General features: G+C 44.4%; 1 protein-coding gene across 1 annotated transcript in view; it reads right to left on the reverse strand.

Moving 5' to 3' along the window:
• GLT8D1 (glycosyltransferase 8 domain containing 1) overlaps positions 1–21,725 on the reverse strand; it is a gene marked incomplete in the record, with an annotated part of 740,524 nt that overhangs the window by 258,493 nt on the left and 460,306 nt on the right. The window contains 1 exon segment of the mRNA XM_044078879.1: positions 297–463. Coding sequence (XP_043934814.1) covers positions 297–463 — 167 coding nt within the window.

Here is a 21,725-nt window from a genome sequence, read left to right on the forward strand (position 1 = left end):
CCTCCAAGAATAAGCAGAGTCTCCTGAGCTTTTTCCCCTTACAATCACATGCAAATGGGGGCTACTGCTCAGATGCAGCAACTAGTTGAAGAATCACCCCATAACAGTGCATGATAACAAATTAAATATCTTACTAAGTCTGCTTTCCTGCATGGACACGACAAGTTCTAGAATACCAAGTCCCTCTGTCACTTATGTATTCTGCTAATTCTTTACAAAAATATTAGACTGAAAATTAGTTACATCCGCTCTAACAAAACTACAGCAATGCATTTTAAAAAATTAAAACTGCTTACGCCACATTACGTTCCATCCAGCTCTCTAGCTGTTGTGTAATGTTCTGGTGTCGCCACTCTGTTAGATTTGCAACAATTACACCAGGGTTAAAGGTGCAACTGCTGGCTTTCATACCAAGTTTTCGTATGCTCTCTTTCTTATAGTCAAGAAAACCTAAGTAATTGAACTAGAGAGAAAAAAAAGCAAATGAGAGATTCAACAGCAAGTTAATAATCCAAAGAACAAATGGTGCAAAGACTTGACACAATTAGTTTTTTATGCATTCCTATAAAGTGAGAGTGCATAATATATTCAAAAAACTGCTATTAAGATTGTTTGGCAAATTTAGAAGGTAGCAAAATATTAGAGAGAAAGTAATGTGCTGCGAACCTGGAGATACGATTTATAAAATGAATCATCTAAACATACAGAACATACTTCAAAAAATCAAGTAGGTTCCTTGTGCTCACAAGTCATGCATGGAAACACATCTGAATCAATTGGCCTCTGACGGAAATCTTGCACGGACACTGCTTTCATTTTATGATGTGCATTAACAGGATATTGTCATTTTACAAGGTTCAGCAATAAGCTATCAACTACATTTTGTACATGTATGTGTACATGTATATGCGTAGAGCTGCACTAAAATATGGAAATGTGGAATATAGAAAATCATAATGCTAAATCCAAAATAAGGAATATTTAAAATTGAAAAATAAAATATCAGTTTTTACAGATCACAAAATCTTCTTCTTGTAAACAAAAAAAATATGTATGCACCCCCATACGGGGGCAGGGGCTTTGCCTCATCCACATTCCCTTACTTACATGTACCAAATATCCACAGTCACACAACATTGGACTTAAGGGAAACCTCTCTTTTACAATACACCATGATCTTGCACAAAAAGTGAGTCCACTACACCTGCTAGGATACATATTTAGTAAATGACAACTGTGTTAAGAACTTACCACAGTAGTAAACATTCGAGCAAATCACTGTACTGGGACTTCTGCTGCAGAAGGCCTGATGCCTGGCCTAATTTCCAGAGCACAGTACCCTTTCCCTCCAGGCCAGATGCCGCCTATGACTGTCAGTATAGTACCAGTGTAAGAAGGACATCCACCTGCATCATCTTTAATACTTTCTTGCTCTAGAAACCAGCAGGATGGTCACCCTAACTTCTACTGGCCATTTTCGTAAAGATCCTAACTACAAAGAAACATGAATGGTTATTCTCAGGGACAGGAAAGTCTAGTTGTTTTAATCACTTACCATAACTGTATATATTTGAGTATTTTTACTTTGCAGTGGTAGCACTTGGGACTACTGTCACAAAAGGTTCAATGTCTGGTTTGACTTCCAGAGCTTTCCGCATTCGCCCTCAAGGCTAGGTAGGCGAGTTTGACATAATGTTAAGTTTTTCACCTCATGAGTGGGTGGGTTTGGCATAACTGTTAAGGTCTTCACCTCACAGATACAACATACACGGTTTGATTCTGCCCTTGGGTTACTTGCTAGACTTAAAACAGCCCTTTAATGCAGTTAGCCTAGTATTCACCTATGAATGTCTCCCTCCTGGAGGTCAACAAGTCAATATTGAAGAGGGACATCCACTGACTCCATCTTTAGTTCTTTCTTGCCCCTGTCAGCTCCAGGAGTCTGGACTGAGACAACAGTACAAGCTGACAAGGTGGCACATGCTTTTATTATTGGCAGCCTGATCAGGAGCCCCTGTAAAGCTGTCTCTCCAGACACAAGGTCAACCTGAAGAAGTGAGGCACCTTGCTCAGGTAAAAGTATATAAAGCTAAGAAAATAAGTGAGCAGGTACTAACCTAACTCCTAGATGCCCATAATGAAAGGAAAGAGAGAAGCATGAGGGAAATATTCAGGTGATGAAAGTAACCAATTGTATCTGATGAAGTCTCTTCAACTTATTTAAAAAGGAGACGAAAGCGCTTATACAATTGGATATTCTACAATTTTAACCTTGGATTACAATAAAGTTTCAGATCAACTTGTACCTCTAAATCCCAATCTGTGGAAATGTCTACCACTATCCCATATATTCAACACTCACCCCCCAAATATTCAATCATTCTTAATCAGTACATCAATAATGTCAAGTAACCCTACACCTAACAATCTTACATCCTATGAGACAAATCCTAACTGACTCCATTATATCAATACTACTTCTGTAACTCTATGCATCACAGGATCTGTCAATTACCTCCGCAATCATGCTCCCACTCCATTTACTTACTCTTCCTACTTAAAACTCCAGACCATATTTTTAATATCTGCCTACAACAAAACACCCAGTTATAACATTTATGCATTCAGATTTAAGAATCAGGCATTAATAATTCTTTTACTCAGAAATGATCCCCTAACCAATCAATATTGTATCCAAACCACCTGTCACAAAACCCTGCTCTCACTCAGCAAACCCAACACATTTTCCACATCATCTCTTTACAGGTATAAAAACCCTCCACATTCTCACAGATATCGTGTTTGAAGCTTTCACCCATCATTTTTCTACCATTTCTGAAAGGAAACATTGAAACTAACCCACACTCAGTCTTGTCAGTACAGGCAGTATTAAAAACAAATATGAACAAGTGGACACACTGCCAGACACTCAATCCCCAGACATTTATGTTATCACAGAATCATGACTTACAGCCAACTGTCCCACCCATACATTTCCACATCCCTGTCTACTGATACTTGGTAAAGAAAAAACTTAGGAAACAAATAGGATGGGTAACCCTCTTTGCATACAAATCACATACATTACCTCCACACACACTCCACCACCAACTCCACATATGAGCCCAACAGGCTAAAGATGTCTCTGCTAAGACTTAGCACTCCATTACCCCTCGCAAAACCCTGAATTTTTTGAGAAACATCAATCCAAGTCTCATCCACAGTACAAAACAAGATATCACCAAATGGTTAGTTGACCTCAGACTAACACAACAGACCCACATACAACACCTATAATCACTCTCTTCAAGCTGGTAGTCACAAATATTCTTGACAAAATGTCAAACACATTCATCCTCACACTACCACTGACTGATCACTGACCAAAAATTTTCTCCATCAAAAAATGCTCAGCTCAAAACAGCACTATCAATCTCCTTCAGACCCCAACCATCGAAAAGGTTTCCAAATTCAAAGCCTTTCTCCCACAGATTTCCTTCTTCAGGCAATAGTGACACAGCAGTCATCAACCTCACAGCTACCTACTGGCACTACAAAAAAGCCATTTCCCTCTAATCTCCCATCTTCACAAACCAAACTAACCCAGATGGCTAATGAAACTGCTAAAATCCCTACTTAAACTACGATATGAAGGCTCTAAAATATGGAAACAAACTAACATTATTGAAAGCAAGGAAAGATTCAAACTCTGGAACCTAGCTAAAAACAAAAGCATAAGAAGGCATTAAAGCTACTTATGTCCCGAACCACCAAACCAACATTGTGGCTCATTTCTTCCTTAACTCAGCACTGCACGCTCATGATATCAAGTTGTAAGGCCTCACAAAGGTTTAATGACAGTTTCTCACTTTACCGTTTGTGTTAAAACTGATCCTTCCTCCTCTCCCAAAACTATTTATTTAGTCTTAAGTTATGCAAAAACACTGGTGTGCTGTTGAAAAGTCTGTTCTGAAACATTTGCTGTAGTTACTGATAGACCGAAAAAAACTAAAAAATTACAGTTGTGTACACTTACCATAAATGTAGATGTTAGAGTGTATTCACTGTTGCAGTCATCACATTCGGGTTATCTGCCTGCAGGTAGCCCTCAGCCGGCCGGACTACCAGAGGTCTTGGGATTTCTGCGGATGCCGTCTCCTCTTCCATGACGTCAGGTCGTCAAGGGTATAAAACATGCAGCCATCGCCATTACATCAGTTTTTCTTGCCCCAGATGTCAGGTGCCCCCAAAACAGGAAGCAGTTACTTGGTATGGAACACTCCCAGCAAAAAGCAAATACACATGATACAAGATATGGCCAAACAAAAAAGATGGGTAGAAGTAAAGAGAAGTCAGGGGGCTGGAGGGAGGGTAACCAGGACTGCAACAGTGAATACACTTGAACATCTACATTTATGGTAAGTGTACGCAACTGTACTATGTTGCAGCCATCACATGTGGGTTGATTCCCAAAGCTAAGGAAGGGTGGAGGTAGTTAAGAAGCATTAAGGCTGGTAATCAGGCCCTAGAAGCATTAAGGCTGGTAATCAGGCCCTGTAACACTGCTGTGGCAAGTTCAGCTCTGGATTTAGAAAAGATAGGTAAAGTGGCAATGCTTGGTGAAAGTGTGCAGACAGCTCCAGGTTGCAGCTTCCAGGATGTCCCTGGTAGGGACTCCCCTGAAGAATGCTGTAGAGGTTGATGTAGCCCTAGTGGAATGTGTTCTGATCCCCTGTGGGGTAGGCTTCCCATGGTGTTTGTAGCAGAAATGGATGCAGTGTGCTATCCATTTAGAAATTATTTGCTTTGAAATGGCCTTGCCCTCTGCCCCTGCAGCAAAGCTGACTATCAGCTGGTCAGATTTTCTGAAAGGCCTTAGCCCTGTCCAGATAGAACCTGAGCTGCCTGTGCACGTCGAGGGAGTACAGGATCCTTTCCCCTTTATTCTGAGGATTACGGAAAAAAGTTGGCAAATGAATAAATTGGTTTAAAGCCACACTAGATACCACCTTGGGCATGAATGATGGGTTAGTCCGGAGGGAAACCCTGTACGCATGGAAGATAATGAAGGGTTCCACGGCTACAAGGGCCTGCAATTCAGACACTCTTCTTGCTGAAGTGATGGCTAGAAGTAAAGTTGTTTTCCAAGAGAGGAATTTTAACTCTGCTGAGGCAGCAGGTTCAAAGGGCGGAAGCGTGAGCTTTTCCAATAGAAAGTTAAGGACCCAGGCAGGAGTGGGAGCTCTCCTGGGGGGTCTTAAATTTTTGGCTCCTCTCAGGATCTGTTTGACCACAGGATGAGAGAAAAGGGGTGGCTCAGTATTACAATGAGTTGAGATGGTAGAGGCATGAATCTTAATGGAAGAGAAGGATAGGCCTTTGTGGAGCACTTCTGTTAAGTAATCTAGTGTATGAGGTAAGCTGGGCACAGTTGTGTTCATTCCCTGAGACTGGTTCCAGGACCAGTATCTTTTCCACTTTTCTGAATAGGAGTTTCTAGTACTAGGCCCCTTTGCCTCAAGAATGGCATCCAGCACCTGCTTACGGAGAGTTGCTGGTGAAGAATTCAGGGGATGAGCTAGGCTGCTAGGTTCAGGGTCTGTAACTGAGGGTGCAAAATCTGGCTCTCCTGCTGGGACAGCAGAGAAGGGGTCTGAGGAAGGTGCCATGGTGGCACTACTGTCAGTCTGCGCAAAAGAGAATACCAGTGCTGGCGTGGCCAGTCTGGTGCAATCAGGATTGTCCTTGGCTTGTCCTGTTTGATCTTTAGTAGAACCTTCGAGAGGAGGGGCGGGGGGGCAGAGATTGAGAGGCTTTCCCAGGTAAAGGACAGGCCATCCACTTTCCAAGCTTGGCTGTGGGGAGTTCTGGCGCAATATTTGCTCAATTGATAGTTCTGAGTGGAAGCAAAGAGGTCCACCTCTGGTGCCCCCCATCTGTTCCTCAAAAGCTTGAATATTTTGGGTTCCAGTTTCCACTTGTGTGGGTCCATGAGAATTCTGCTCAAGTCTGCCAGTGAATTTAGTTTGCCCAGCAGGAATTGAGCTTGCTGGTGCACTTGGTTGCTCAGGGCTGTGTTCCACAGAGCCATGGCTAATCTACAGAGTGGGTAGGAATGGGTTCCCTCCTGCTTGTTTATGTACCACATAATTGTGGTGTTGTCTGTCTTTACCAATAGTTGTCCTGGAAGAATAAGGCCTCTGAAGGCTGTCAGAGCATTCTGTATAGCTAACATTTCTTTTTGATTGATATGCAGGTGCATTTGTTTTGGGATCCATTTTCCTTGAATGCATTGTCCTGCCATGTGAGCCCCCCATGCATAGTCTGATGTGTCTGTTAAGGTTTGGGCGGCAGGGTGTTGAATGAAAGGGAGTCCCTTGTTGCGGTAGCAGGCCTCTGCCCACTAAAGGAACTCTATCCTTAGGCAAGGAATGACAGGAATCATTGTTTCCAAGTCCTGAGAATGTTAACACCAGAGGCCTTTTAAGTACCATTGAAGTTTCCTCATATGCAGTCTTGCATATGGAATTATTAGAATGCAAGAGGCCATGAACCTTAGGGCTTGCAGTATTTTTCTTGCAGATAGCTGGGTTTTGGTGGCCAGTAGACTGAAGTAGTTTGTCAAATTTGTTTTTCTGGAGTGAAGAAAGCCATCTGGGAAGTTGTGTTCAAGCTTGCTCCTAGGAATACAATTTGTTGGGCTGGGTATCAGATGTGATTTCTTTTCGTTAATGGTGTACCCCAGTGAAGTTAGAAGTCTCTTTACAAATGTGAGGTGTTGTAGCAATTCCTGACTGTCAGCCTGAATCCGGCAATCATCCAAGTAGGGGTAAATTTGAATCATTCTCTGCCTTCAATATACAATGGCTGGAGCTAGGCATTTTGTGAATACCCTGGGTGCAGTAGATAAGCCAAAGGGAAGTGCAGAGAACTGATAATTCATAGAGCCTGCTCTGAAACGTAGGTATTTCCTGCAAGATTCCCTTATGGGGATGTGCAGATAAGCTTCTTTTCAAAACAGACAACTAGCAACGTTATGGTCAGGGCCTAGGCAAGGAATACACTAAGAATGAAAATCCTTATGAGGTATTTGCTTCCCACAAGAAATATAATTATTAACTTTTTCTGACATTGGTCTGGAGCAAGAAAAAAGTTTCCCCAACGGGGTACTTCGCTTTAATGAAGACTTCACATCTGAAATTCGAATTTGAAAAACTCAGGAGTCGGCCGACCGGCACTTGCGAACTGCTTTTGCTTCGGGCACCGTGCGGCAAGAAAGACTGAAGAAAATGGCGTCGGCTGCATCTTTTATACCCCTGGTGCACAGACGTCAGGGAAGAGGCTACAGCAACCGACGCCGGACCTAGACTTTGGAATTCAGGCCGACTGAGGGTAGCCTGCCAGCAGGATAACCCAATTGTAATGACTACAACAGTGAAACACGAAGAACATCATAGGCATTTCCTGCAAGATTCCCTTATGGGGATGTGCAGATAAGCTTCTTTTAAGTCTAGGGTTACTAGCCAGGAGTCCTTGGCTAGCATAGGAAGCAGCTGTTTGAGAGTAAGCCTTTTGAATTTTGGAACCACCAGAAAGGTGTTGAGAATACACAGATCCAGGATAGGATGCCGGGAGTTTTCTTTTCTGGGTTCCAGAAACAGTCTGGAATAAAATCCTTGTCCCCTTTGTTCTGCTGGGACAGGTTGAATAACCTTGATGCTGAGAAGAGAAAGTAGTTGCTTTTTGGGCCTCTGCCCACTGGTTTGGGGGGAGGACTGGCCATCCGCTTGGGGTTGGGTGTGAGCGGAAGTGGAATCTGTATCCCTGGGAAACAACATTTAAGACCCATCTGTCCTGGGTAATGCACTCCCAGTTTTTGGCATGCAGGGCAAGTTTCCCTCCTAAAGGTGCAAGTACTTGGACAAGGCTTGGAAGAGTTAAGGATAAGTCATTGTGAGATTTTACCATAGGATGGCAGCTTACTACTTCCTGTTTTGGACATGGGTGCACTCCACTGCTTAGATCTGTGCATACCCAGAGATTGTAGTCTTGGTGGTCTGCTGCCCCTGGGTTTGGACTAAGAAGGTCTGGGAGGGACTGGAAAAGACCAGTTCTTTGAAGGCCAATGCCTACTGAATCTAGGTGGCTGAACTTGTAAGAAATCTTTAACAGTTTGCATACATTTAGCTTTTTCCTCCATCCTTTTGAGGACTTCTTCAGCTTTATTGCCAAATAGACGCTCTTGGTTTAATGGTGCATCTAGTAATTTTGCTTTGACATGGTCTGGCAAGTTTTGTTCCTTAAGCCAAGCATGCCTTCTAAGAACAGACCCAGTGACAAGCAACCCTGCAACATGCTTCTAAGGCATCAAAACCACACTGCAAAGTATGTTTACCAACTTGGTTAGCAGAATGCATTAACTCTTGTAAATCTTTATGTTCTGCACAATCAGGAATCAACATCAGTTTCTGTTTAATTAGTTCCATAATATGTTGCTGACCCTTTAATATATGAAACTGGGAATTTAAAGCCCTGATGGCAAAAGTAGCAGAGGTATATACCTTCTTACCCCATCTGCCTAAAGCCCTGGAATCCCTGTCCGAAGGGGTAGGATTTTTGGCCATTGTAGCCTTAATGCCTTTAGGTCCCTGGGAAATGGTCTCTGGATCCGCAGCAGGATTCTTAAAGAGGAATTTGTGGGAGTCAGGTACTCAGTAGTACCAGTCAGGTTTCCTGGGAGCTGGAGGCAAAGTATCAGGGGTAAGGCTGGATTCTAAGAAGACATCATCTACAATTTCTAGAAAGTACAGTTTTGTACCTACCATAAATGTAGATGTTCGAGTGTAGACACTGCTGCAGTCATTACACTTGGGTTATCCTGCCGTCAGGCGGTCCTGCAGTCGGCCCGAGTTCCAAAGTCTTGGTCCGGCGTCAGTTGCTGTCGCCTCTTCCCCGACGTCAGTGCGACAGGGGTATACAAGATGCAGCCGACGCCATTTTCTTCAGTTTTTCTTGCCCCAGATGTCAGGTGCCCCAAAAAGGTAGGCAATGCAAATTGCTAATAGAACATGCATATGAAAAACAGTAAAACACTTTCAGTATCCAGCAAATACCCCCCCCCCCAGAGGCAGTGAAGGGTAGGATACTTAGATACGTACCAGCAAGTAAGAGGGGAAGGAGGGAGGGTAACCTGGACTGCAGCAGTGTCTACACTCTAACATCTACATTTATGGTAGGTACAAAACTGTACTATGTTCATTGTGTGACACTGTTACACTTGGGTGGAATCCCAAAGCTAAGGTAGGGTGGATGGATCTATAAGGCACTGGGGAGGCTATAAGGCCCTTGCAGCACAGCAGTGGCAAAGCCTGCTTTGGATTTGGAATATAAAGGCAAATGGTAATGTTTGGTGAAGGTATGTACAGAACTCCATGTTGCTGCTTCTAAAATATCCTTGGTAGGCACTCCCATGAGGTAGGCAGTAGAAGTGGCTGTTGCCCTGGTGGAGTGAGATCTAATGCTGCTAGGGACAGATTTCCCATGGTGTGCAGAGCAAAAACGTATACAGTGGGCTATCCACGTAGAAATAGTCTGCTTTGAAATGGCTTTTCCCTGTGCTCCTGCAGCGTATGCTACCAATAATTGCTCAGATTTTCTGAAAGCTTTGGTTTTGTCCAAGTAGAAGCGTAATTGTCTGTGAATGTCCAAGGAAAGTACAGTTTTGTACCTACCATAAATGTAGATGTCCGAGAGGAATGCATCTGCAGTCCTTACAAATGGGTTGTCCTGTCGTCAGGCAGCCCTTTGGTCGGCCGGATTCCAAAGTCTGGGTCTGGCTTCGGCTGGTGTCGCACTTCACCCGACGTCATTGCGGCAGTTCTTCGGGTATAAAGGCATCAGCCGACGCCATTTTCCTCAGTGTTTCTTGCCCCAGATGCCAGGTGCCCTCTTGGATGGCTAAATTTGGATAAATGCCAAATATTCCAAATAGTAGAGAGCAAACACAAAAAATAAGCATGTTATGTACATATATACAAACAAATACACCATAACAGATCCCCCCCAAGCTAGCTGAAGATTGGTAAGTACCCTAGGAGTACCTCAGAGGGGAAGGAGGGTGGGTAACCTGACTGCAGATGCATTCCTCTCGGACATCTACATTTATGGTAGGTACAAAACTGTACTATGTCCTTCAAGGATGCATCTGCAGTCCTTACAAATGGGTAGAATACCATAGCTAGACTAGGGGAGGAGGAAATGAGAGTAGATTATGGTGTAGTTAGTATCCCTTGCAAAACAGCAGTGGCAAAGCCAGCACGGGATCTAGAGTATAGAGGTAAATTATAATGCTTGGCACATGTATGCACGAAGGTCCAAGTAGCAGCCTCTATAATGTCCTTGGTAGCCACTCCTCATAAGAAAGCTGTGGTAGTGGCTGTAGCCCTTGTGGAGTGAGGCCTGATGTTCTCTGGAGTTTTCTTTCCATGGTAGGAGTAACAAAATTTAATGCAATTTCCTATCCATTTGGAGATTGTCTGTTTAGAAATTGGTTTTCCTTCCTTTCCTGTTGCATATGCTACCAGAAGCTGGTCAGTTTTTCTATTGTTTTTTGTCCTGTCCAGGTAGTAGCGTAATTGTCTGTGTACATCCAAGGTATGCAAGAGCTTTTCTCCCCTGTTCTGTGGATTGGGGAAGAATGTTGGAAGGTGGATAGCCTGATTTAAAGAGACTCTGGATACCACCTTAGGCATAAATGTAGGATTTGTTCTTAAGGACACTCTATCTTGATGGAAGATCAGGAAGGGTTGTACTGCCATTAATGCCTGTAGTTCAGAGACCCTTCTTGCTGAAGTTATTGCCAGCAGGAAAGCAGTCTTCCAGGATAAGTATTGCAATTCTGATGTAGCTGCTGGTTCAAAGGAGGTAGAGTCAGTTTTTCTAGCACAAAGTTCAAGTCCCATGCTGGCAATGGAGGTTTCCTGGGAGGTTTTACATTTTTAATTCCTCTCAGAAACTGTCTGAGCAGAGGATGCGAGAAGACAGGAGGATCCAAGCTGTATTCTGCTGAAATAGCTGATGCATGTATCTTGATGGAGGAATAGGACAGACCTGTATGAAAAAGCTCCGCCAAGTACTCCAGGATGTTGGCTATGTTCACCAGTGTCACATCTTGGCCCTTTGCAGTACTCCAGATGAGATATCTTTTCCATTTTGCTGCATAATTCTTTCTTGTTGAAGGTCTTCGAGCCTCCAGGATTATGTCTTTAACCCTCTGGGATAAATTTGGGTTAATTGCTGTTATGTAATGTTCCAGGCAGTTAGCTGCAGAGTTTTTAGGTTTGGATGCAGGATGTTGTAGTTGTTCTGTGTCAGCAGTAATGGGATCAGGGGCAGTGTCCATATTTGTTCCCGAGACATGATCCTCAGCAGTGGATACCAATGTTGTCTTGGCCAGTCTGGGGCTATCAGAATGATCCTCGGACGTTCCTCTTTGATCTTGAGAAGCACCTTGTGCATCAAAGGAAGTGGTGGGAATGCGTATGCTGTCAGGTTTTTCTAACTGAAGGATAGAGAGTCCACCTTCCAAGCAAGTGGGTGGTAAGTCCTTGTGCAGAATTTCTTCAACTGGTGATTGAGTGGGGATGCAAACAAGTCTATTTGTGGTAATCCCCATTCTCTTGTGATGGTTTTGAAGATGTCCGGATGCAGCATCCATTCGTGGGCATCTGTTGTAGTTCTGCTTAATATGTCTGCTAGAATGTTTTCCTTCCCTGGTACATAAATTGACTGTAACTGAATGTTGTAGCTCAGAGCCACATCCCATAGGTCCAGTGCCAACCGGCATAGAGGGTATGAATGTGTGCCTCCCTGTTTGTTGATGTACCACATAACCGTGGTGTTGTCTGTCCTTATCATCAACTGGCCTTCTTGGAGAATAGGTCTGAATGCCTGGATTGCCAATTTTACTGCCATCATTTCTTTTAGATTTATGTGCAGATGCAGCTGGTCTTGAGTCCATAGGCCTTGAATGCACTTGCCCATCATGTGTGTCCCCCAACCGAGGTCTGAGGCATCTGTCGTGATGGTTTGTCTTGGTTGACTTTTGCAGAAGGGCAGTCCTGTGTTTGATTGACAGGCCCGAGCCCACCATAAGAACTCTTGCTTCAGGCATGGGATCATTGGAATTTTTGTTTCTAGGCTGTGCTTGTGCTGAGACCACAAATTCTTTAGGTACCACTGTAGCTTTCTCATATGCAGCCTGGCATGAGGGACCAGTATTATGCAGGATGCCATGAAGCCTAGAGCTTGTAGCACTTTTCTTGCAGTTAGATGGCTCTGCTTTGTTAATGCCAAGAAGTAGAGAGGAAGTTGCTCTTTCTTTTCTGTGGTTAGAAATGCCATTTGTTTTGATGTGTCCAATTCTGCACCCAGAAAGGTTATTCTTTGGGATGGAATCAGTCTTGACTTTTTTGTATTGACTGTATATCCCAGGGCTTGCAGCAGGTAGATGACCCTTTGTAAGTCTCCTGTTAGTTTGTTTTTGTTGTCCGCTTGTATCAGGCAGTCGTCCAGGTAGGGATAGATTTGAATTCCCTGAAGTCTGCAATGAGTGATTACTGATGCCAGGCATTTCGTGAACACTCTGGGCGCAGTAGATAAGCCAAAGGGCAATGCTGAGAATTGATAATGCTCTGATCCTGCAAGAAATCTGAGGTATCTTCTGCAAATTGGTCTTATGGGGACGTGCAGGTATGCCTCCTTGAGATCTAGAGTTACCAGCCAAGACTCCTTGCCCAGCATGGGAAGAAGCTGCTGTAGGGTCAGCATTTTGAATTTTGGAACAATGAGGAATGTGTTTAAAGCGGACAGGTCTAGAATAGGCCTCCATTTGTTTTCCTTTCTTGGTACCAGGAAGAGCCTGGAGTAAAATCCCTTCCCTTGCTCCGAAAATGGTACCTTTTCTACAGCTCTCATTCTTAATAATTGAGATATTTGTTTTAGAGCTTCTGTCCTTTGAAAAGGTGGTAGGTTTGGCATTCCCCTTTTTCCTGGTAGTGTATGGAAATGGAACCTGTAACCTTTGTCTATAGTCTGCAAAATCCATTTTTCTCTTGCAATGCAGTGCCAGTTTTTTGAAAATAATGATAGCTTTCCGCCTAAGGGTGCTTCTAGTTGTTCCCTGGTAGGCGGTGCCACCGCCAAGTCACTGTGATTGGGTTGTTGTAGTGGTGGTGGCTGTATCGGTGCCTCGTTGGTTGTTACCCTGCCACTGGCGACCCCTGTAGGCACCCCTGGATTGGTTCCTGCCTCTAGAGCGTCTATTCCTGCCTCTTTGTGTCTTAGAGGAGTCCGGAAAGGACCAATTTTTGGAGGGCCAGTTCCTGCTAAACCTTGGAGGTTGAACTTGTAAAAAATCTTTGACTGTTTGCACAGATTTTGCTTTCTCTTCCATCTTTTTTAGTACCTGCTGTGCGGGGGCACCAAATAAATTGACCTTGTCCATAGGTGCATCCAAAAGTTTAGATTTGACATGGTCTGGTAAAACCTGTTCTTTCAACCATGCATGCCAACTGATAACTGTGCCAGTCATGGCTGATCTAAAGGAAGCCTCCAGTGCATCATAGCCACATTTTAAAGAATGGTTACTAACTTGCTGTATGTTATGTAACATTTCTAGAATATACTTTTTATCTAAAGATTCTTCAGAGGACAGCTTTTTAGTCAACTGGTCAAGCATAAACTCTTGATATTGAATCATATGAAATTGGCAGTTCTAAGCTCTAGCTGACAAAGTAGCAGAGGTGTAAACTTTTTTACCCCATCTCTCTAAGGACCTTGAATCCCTTTCAGAGGGGAGGGGATTTTTAGAAGAAGTAGCTGCTACAGCTTTTGGGCCCTGGGAGATAGTCTCTGGATCTGCAAAAGGGGCCTTATATAAGTGGTGATGAGTGTCCGGGACCCTGTAGTACCTATCGGGCTTAGCAGGGGCTGGAGGTAAAGTATCAAGAGCAGTGCAAGCATCATTAAATGCATCATCAGCAACAGATAGAACTGGAAATATAGCTAAGGGCCTATGCTGTGGCAAGTGTAGAAAGGTCCTAAGCCTTTTTCTAGAGTCTGAGAAATCTTGGCCCTGCCACTGAAATTGTTCCCTCATAGCATGCAAGGTTTCCCCAAAGGAAAATTCCTCAGGAGGGGAGGCTGAAGGGATGGACTCCTCAGCATCAGAGTCTTCGTAAGGAGAAAAAGAAGCCTCAGGAGGGTCTGTATGATCTGAGTCATCAGAGGAATCATCTGTGGCTACTGGCTCAGGGGGCTCTGCTCTAGGCCTCTTTTCTGGGGGAGGGAGAGAGGCCCTGTCTGGATGAGGCTGAGATCCCCGAATTAAAGAGATGAGATCCTCTGCCAAAGAAAGCCTATGGGAGCTGGTGCTGGGCCTGTAAGAGGGGGGCTTGGCAGGCACAGGTTTTGAAGCTTTGGCTGCTTTAGCCCTGGCAAAGGCCTTAATAGACATAGCTGGAGGAGGCCTAGCAGCTCCACGTGCAGGGGTAGAAATATCTAGGGGAATGGTGTCTGATAAATCCTGTGAAATCGCAACAGAAGGTTGGATTTCAGAAGCCGTTTCTACCAGGATAGAAGAGGCCTCGGTAGAAGGCAAGTTATCGGCTGAAGAAAGAACCGCTTGCTCGGTTTGGGCCGAAACAGAGACACTCGTGGTTTGCTTAACCGCGGTTTCAGCCGAAACCGCGGACCGCGAGTGTCGGTCCTTTTCTTTGCTTTTGGTTATTTGCGTAGTCGGAGGATCCGACGGCATAATGTAAGCAAAATCGGAGCCGAAAATCTGTTCAGCAAAGTCCGAGCGACGTCTAAGCGTCCGTCGGTTAAAAGAAGCACAGGCTAGACAAGCTGCTACGTCGTGGTCTGGGCCTAAACAATGTATGCAATAGGAGTGGAAATCTTTATGAGGTATTTGTTTCCCACAAGATAAACAGTTATTAACTTTCTCTGACATCGGCTGAGGCAAGAAAGAGTCCCCAACGGGGTACTTAGCTTTATAGAAGTCTTGAGTAGTATTCGGTAGTAGTAATCTCTGGATCTGACCGACCGGCACTTGCGAACAGCTTCTGCTTCGGGCGCCACGCGGCAAGAAAGACTGAGGAAAATGGCATCGGCTGATGCCTTTATACCCGAAGAACTGCCGCAATGACGTCGGGTGAAGTGCGACACCAGCCGAAGCCAGACCCAGACTTTGGAATCCGGCCGACCAAAGGGCTGCCTGACGACAGGACAACCCATTTGTAAGGACTGCAGATGCATCCTTGAAGGACATTGTAGTAGTCTCTCCCCTTTGTTCTGTGGTTTTGGATAAAAAGTTGGCAAGTGAATAGTTTGGTTTAGAGACCCACTTGATACTACCTTTGGCATTAACATAGGGTTAGTTCTTAAGGCTACACTGTCCTGGTGAAAGATGAGGAAAGGTTCCACTGCCATTAGTGCCTGTAATTCTGAAACTCTTCTTGCTGATGTTATTGCCAGTAGCAGAGCAGTCTTCCAAGAGAGGTATTTTAACTCTGCTGTGTTAGCTGGCTCAAAAGGAGGTAAAGTTAATTTTTCCAAAACAAAGTTGAGGTCCCAAGTTGATATAGGTGCTCTACGGGGTGGTCTCAAGTTTTTTGCCCCTCTAAGGTACTGTCTGAGCAAAGGATGTGAAAAAATTGGTGGATCTGTGTTGTAATGAGCAGAAATGGCTGAGGCATGAATCTTGATGGATGAGAAGGAGAGGCCCTTGTCCAGCATCTCAGTTAAGTATTGAAATATCTGAGGAATGTTTTGGACAAGAGGGTCAAGGCTGTGTGCTTGGTTCCAGGCACAGAATCTCTTCCATTTATCTGAGTAGGCTTTCCTGGTGCTAGGCCTTCTGGCCTCCAGAATGACATCCATAACAGCTTTGGAGACAGGCAATGCTTGCTTGGTTAAGGAATTTTCCATGTTGCTAGATTTAAGGTCTTTAGCTGGCTGTGAAGTATCTGATTGTTGTGTTGTGTTAAAAGCTGTGGAATTTGAGGAAAAATCCAGGGTGGTTCTTGTGTTAAGTTCTTTAGGATTGGGTACCAGTGCTGGCGTGGCCAGTCTGGTGCAATCAGGTTCATCTTTGCCTCTTCCTGCCTGGCTTTTATGAGTACCTTTGGAAGGACAGGCAAAGGAGGGAAAACGTAAACTTGCAGGTTTTTCCAGCTGAATGAGAGGGCATCCACTATCCATGATTGCAGATGGTAGCTCCTTGTGCAGAATTTTTGTAGTTGGCAGTTCACTGGGGATGCAAACAGATCTATGTCTGGTTTCCCCCATTTTTGTGCTATCATTCTGAAAATTTGTGGACTCAATTGCCATTCGTGAGGATCCATGATGTTTCTGCTTAGGTCGTCTGCCAGTATGTTTTTCTCTCCTGGCAGGAATTGTGCCTGCAGATGAACTTGGTAGTTTAAAGCTGTGTTCCACAAGGTCATGGCTTGTCTGCAGAGGGGATAGGAGTGTGTTCCCCCTTGCTTGTTTATGTACCACCTAACTGTGGTGTTGTCTGTCTGCAGTAGTAGTTGTCCTAGATGTAGCAGGTCCATGAAAGCTATAATTGCATTTTGTACAGCTAGCATCTCTTTTTGATTGATGTGGAGATGTCTGTTCTGTGGGCCACTCATCCTGAATACATTTTCCTGCCATGTGTGCTCCTCAGGCATAATCCAATGCATCTGTTGTCGGTGTTTCCCTGGCTGTGGGTTGAGTAAAAGGCTGTCCCTTGTTGAGGTGACAAGCTTGGGCCCACCACTGAAACTCCTGTTGAAGGCAAGGAATTAGTGGTAAAACTGTTTCCAGATCTTGACAGTGTTGAGATCATACTCTCTTTCGGTACCATTGTAGTTTCCTCATATGCAATCTGGCATATGGAATTAGTAGTATGCAAGATGCCATGTAGCCCAAGGCCTGCAGAATTTTTCTTGCAAGGAGTTGGGTCTTTGTTGCCATTAAATGAAAATATTGAGTCAGTTGTTCTTGCTTGTCTGGCGTGAGATAAGCTATCTGGGCTGTTGTGTTTAAGCTGGCACCCAGGAATATTATCTGCTGTGAGAACACTAGTTTTGATTTCTTTTTGTTTACTGTATACCCCAGGCAACTTAACTTTTTTACGTACGCCAGATGCTTTAGAAGAATGTCCTTGCTCTCTGCTTGGATTAGGCAGTCGTCCAGGTATGGGTAAATTTGAATTCCTTTTTGCCTGCAAAATGCAATTACTGATGCCAGGCACTTTGTGAAGATTCTGGGCGCAGTAGATAAGCCAAAGGGCAGTGCAGAGAATTGGTAGTGCATTGAACCTGCTAGAAATCTGAGGTATCTTCAGCAGTTTTGTCTGATAGGGACATGCAGGTATGCCTCTGAGGTCCAAAGTCACAAGCCAAGCTTTCTTTCCCAGCATGGGAAGAAGCTGCTGTAGTGTCAACATTTTGAATTTCGGAACATCCAGGTAAGTGTTCAGAGAAGAAAGGTCCAGAAAGGGTCTCCAGGCTTTGTCTTTTCTGGGGACCAGAAAGAGTCTTGAGTAAAATCCTTGGCCTTGCTCTTGTGGTGGTACCATTTGAATCTCTCTCATATCCAGGAGTGCTGTAATTTGTTTTTGAGCCTCTGCCCATTTATTTGGTGGCAGATTTGGCATTCCTTTTAACCTTGGAAGAGTGTGGAAGTGAAACCTGTAACCTTGAGATATGATGTTGAGAACCCATTTGTCTTTGGTGATGCAATGCCAATTGTGATAGAAAAGAGCCAGTTTTCCTCCTAAGGGAGCTGCCAAGAGAGAGCTGTTTGGCAGCCGTAGTGTGAAGTCATTGAGACTGTTTTTTATAAGGTTGGGGCCTCTCTTCCCCTTCTTTCTGGCCCAGTGTACCCCATTGTCGAGGTCTGTAAGAGCCTTGTGTCTGACTTCTACCTCTTGGACGTCTATATCTGCCCATTTGAGGTCTGTCTGACTGGAAAGGACCAATTTTTTGTTGGCTAATTTCTGCTAAAACGAGGAGGTTGGACCTGTAAGAAATCTTTGACCATTTGCATAGATTTTGCCTTATCCTCCATCTTTTTTTAATACCTCCTCTGCCTTGACTCCAAACAACACATCCCACTGTAAAGGTGCATCCAGTAATTTGGCTTTAACATGATCCGGTAGCGTATGTTCTTTTAACCAAGCATGCCTTCTAATGACAGAGCCTGTAACTGCTGCTCTACAGGAGGCCTCTAAGGAATCAAAACCACATTGCAAAGTATGTTTTCCCACTTGTTCAGCTGCATGCAATAAATCCTGCATTTCTTTCAAATTAGGAGGATCTGTATCTGGAAGCATCTTCTGTTTCAACTGAGACATTAAAAATTGCTGATATTTTAGCATATGAAACTGGCAATTCAAGGCTCTCATGGCTAAAGTTGTGGATGTATAAACTTTCTTACCCCATCTGTCTAATGCTCTGGAATCTCTGTCAGAGGGGACTGGGTTTTTAGCTGATGAGGCCTTAATCCCTTTGGGTCCCTGGGAAATAGTTTCAGGGTCTGCAACAGGGCTTTTGTATACAAATTTGTGAGAGTCAGGGACTCTGTATATCTATCTGGCTTAATTGAGGCTGGTGGTAAGGAGTCAGGGTTTAAGCTGGATTCAGTATATACATCATCCACAATATCTAACACAGGTGGAATGGCAAGGGGGCTGTGTTGAGGCAATAAGAGGAAATCCCTAAACCTTTTCTTGGATTCTGAATAATCCTGGCCTTCCCAATGGAAATGCTTCCTCATGGAATGAAGGGTCTCTCCAAATGAGTAGTCCTCAGGCAGAGAGGCTGAAGGAATTGATTCCTCAGCATCAGAATCCTCATAAGGGGGTAAGGAATACCCTAGGTCTGAGGATGAATCCGAGGAAATGGACACCTGGTCTGAAGATTCATAATCTGCATCTAGTCTGGGCCTTTTATCTGGAGGGGGTTGGGACCCTCTAATCAGGGTGATAAGGTCTTTGGCCATTTTTAGCATTTGTTTCTTAGGCATGGAAACCTGCCATGGAGATTGCTGTGTCTGTTTCTTTGCCTTTAAGGGAGGCTTAGATTTAACAGAGGGTATAATGGTTAATTGGGTAGGTCTGAAAACACCCTCTGTAGCTGTGGATTGTTCAGCTACTTCGGTTCCCTCTGAAGGATTAAGTTCGGTTATCTGAATAACTAGAGCGTCCGAAGGCCCGGCCAGCTCCATGTGGGAGTCTGAGGCAGTCTGTGGTTCTGTTGAAGCGGTCGTCAGGGGCTGCGTAGGCACCTCGCTGAAAACCGGCGACCGGCCTGGAAGAGGCCTTGTCGTCGATCTTGGGTCTCTGATGCCTGTCCTTGTCCTTTTTATGGATTCCGGTCGTCGGAAGTTTGGACGGCATGATATAATTAAATTTTTTGCCAGAATAAAGTCGAGCAAAATCAAACAGACGTTTAATAGTGCGCTTGTTAAACCTAGCACAAAACCGACAACCAGTGACATTGTGGTCTGGGCCTAGATGGGATACAGTAGGAGTGGAAATCCTTATGAGATATTTGCTTCCCACAAGAAATACAATTATTAACTTTTACTGACATCGGTCTGAGGCAAGAAAAAGTTACCCCAACGGGGTACTTAGCTTTTTAGAAGACTTCTGTTCTGGATTCGGAATGAAAATCTCAGGAGTCGGCCGACCGGCACTGGCAAACTGCTTCTGCTTCGGGCACCGCATGGCAAGAAAGACTGAAGAAAATGGCATCGGCTGCATCTTATATACCCCTGTCGCACGGACGTCAGGGAAGAGGCGACAGCAACCGACGCTGCACCAAGACTTTGGAACTCAGGCCGACTGCGGGACCGCTTGACGGCAGGATAACCCAAGTATAATGACTGCAGCAGTGTCACACGATGAACATCTGGAGGGATAGCAAGAGGCCTGTGCTGAGGCAAGTTTAAAAATTCCCTGAGTCTTTTTGGACAGAGTAGTCCTGGCTCTCCCAGCAGAAACGCTCTCTAAGGGTATGCAGGATTTCACCAAAATAAAAATCTTCTGGTGGGGAAGCAAAGGGAATGGAATCCTCTGCATCAGAATCCTCACAGGTAGATATGGGTATGTCCTGGTAATCAGAAGAGTCAGAGTTATCAGACTCTTGGTCAGAAGAATCAGAAGGAAAATCAGTTCTTTGTCTTTTTGAGGGGGAAGGCTGACTTCCCCTAATTAAGGTCACAAGGTCTTCAGCCATTATAAGCATTTGTTTTTGTGGCATGTGGGCCTGAGAATGCGCTTTGGTCATTGGTTTCCTAGGTATAGTGCGAACTTTAGGCCTGAGATATTCAGTATTTTTGGTTTGAAACGAAGTCGTCGGTTTAATATGAAAATTGGAAGGCCTGAATACACCTTTACAAGCCCGGTGCCTGCAACAGCAGCTCCGGACCCATCCAAGGTAGAGACATCTGCAGGTTCCATAGTCAAAGAAGCATCTCGCGGCATACCGGACTCAGAATGGGTCTCAATAGAGGCCTGCAAATCCATAGAAGTGGGCATCAGGGGCTGCGAAAGCACCTGAGTACTGGACTGGCGACTAGCTTAATGGTAGTGTCGTCAGCAGTTTTAGACCTATGCGGTCTGTCTCTGCCTTTATCCTTATGTTTTTTCGGAAGATCAGTAGTCGGATGGCTTATCGAAGCTATTTCGGAATACGGAGATAGACAGCAAAAGAATTTAGCGACAAAAATAGCCTGACAACGAATAGTTCGGGAGTTGAACAAGGCACAAAACTGACAGCAAGGGATGTCGTGGTCTGGGCCTAAACAGGTGATGCAGTAAGAATAAAATCTCCGAGATATTTGCTTTCCACAGGCAAGACAATTATTAATTTTTTCTGACATTGGTTAGAGCAAGAAAAAAGTACCCCAACGGGGTACTTATCTTTTAGAAGACTTCAGATCTGAAACTCGAAAAACGAAAATTTTAGGAGGTGGCCGACCGGCACTTGCGAACTGCTTCTGCTTTGGGCACGGCAAGAAAATTAGAAGTTATGTACCTACCATAACGTTCCATGTTAGTTGTCTTCTCTCGCCTTCTTTCTTGCTGGATGGGTTCGGAGCCGATCCTCGGCTCCGACTCGGCACTTGCTAAGCTCGAGAGTCACTTTTACCAGCTCGAGGCAGCCCCATAGCCCATGATGCAAGGCGGTAATTACCCAGATCTCGTTTGGTAACTAGAGGAAAAAACTGCCTATAAAACTTTCCACCAAGGAAAGAGGAACAACTAACCTAAAAAGGCTGTAAAGGGAAACCAGGTAATCAAGGACAAGAACTAACTGGTGTCCAAGGAAGAAGAATCTTCCAGAGAAAAGGGGAGATCAAGGTCTGTCCAAGCTAGGGGGACAGGAGGGAGGGACGCAAGAAAGAAGGCGAGAGAAGACAACTAACATGGAACGTTATGGTAGGTACATAACTTCTAAATGTTAAGTTGTCAATCTCGCCTTCATTCTTGCTGGATGGGACCGTCCTAGCACCTCTATCCTGGGTGGCTCAATGGAACAGACTCTTGAGAACAGTGGAACCAAAGCTTGCCCTATCCCTGGAGGCCAAATCCAATTTGTAATGAGAAACGAAGGTATGAGGAGTGGCCCAAGTGGCTGCTGCACAAATAGTATCTAAGGGTAGCCTAG

Source organism: Protopterus annectens, chromosome 7.part1 (genome assembly GCF_019279795.1).
Source record: "Protopterus annectens isolate FY-2018-M chromosome 7.part1, PAN1.0, whole genome shotgun sequence".
NCBI classification, from domain to species: domain Eukaryota; kingdom Metazoa; phylum Chordata; order Ceratodontiformes; family Protopteridae; genus Protopterus; species Protopterus annectens.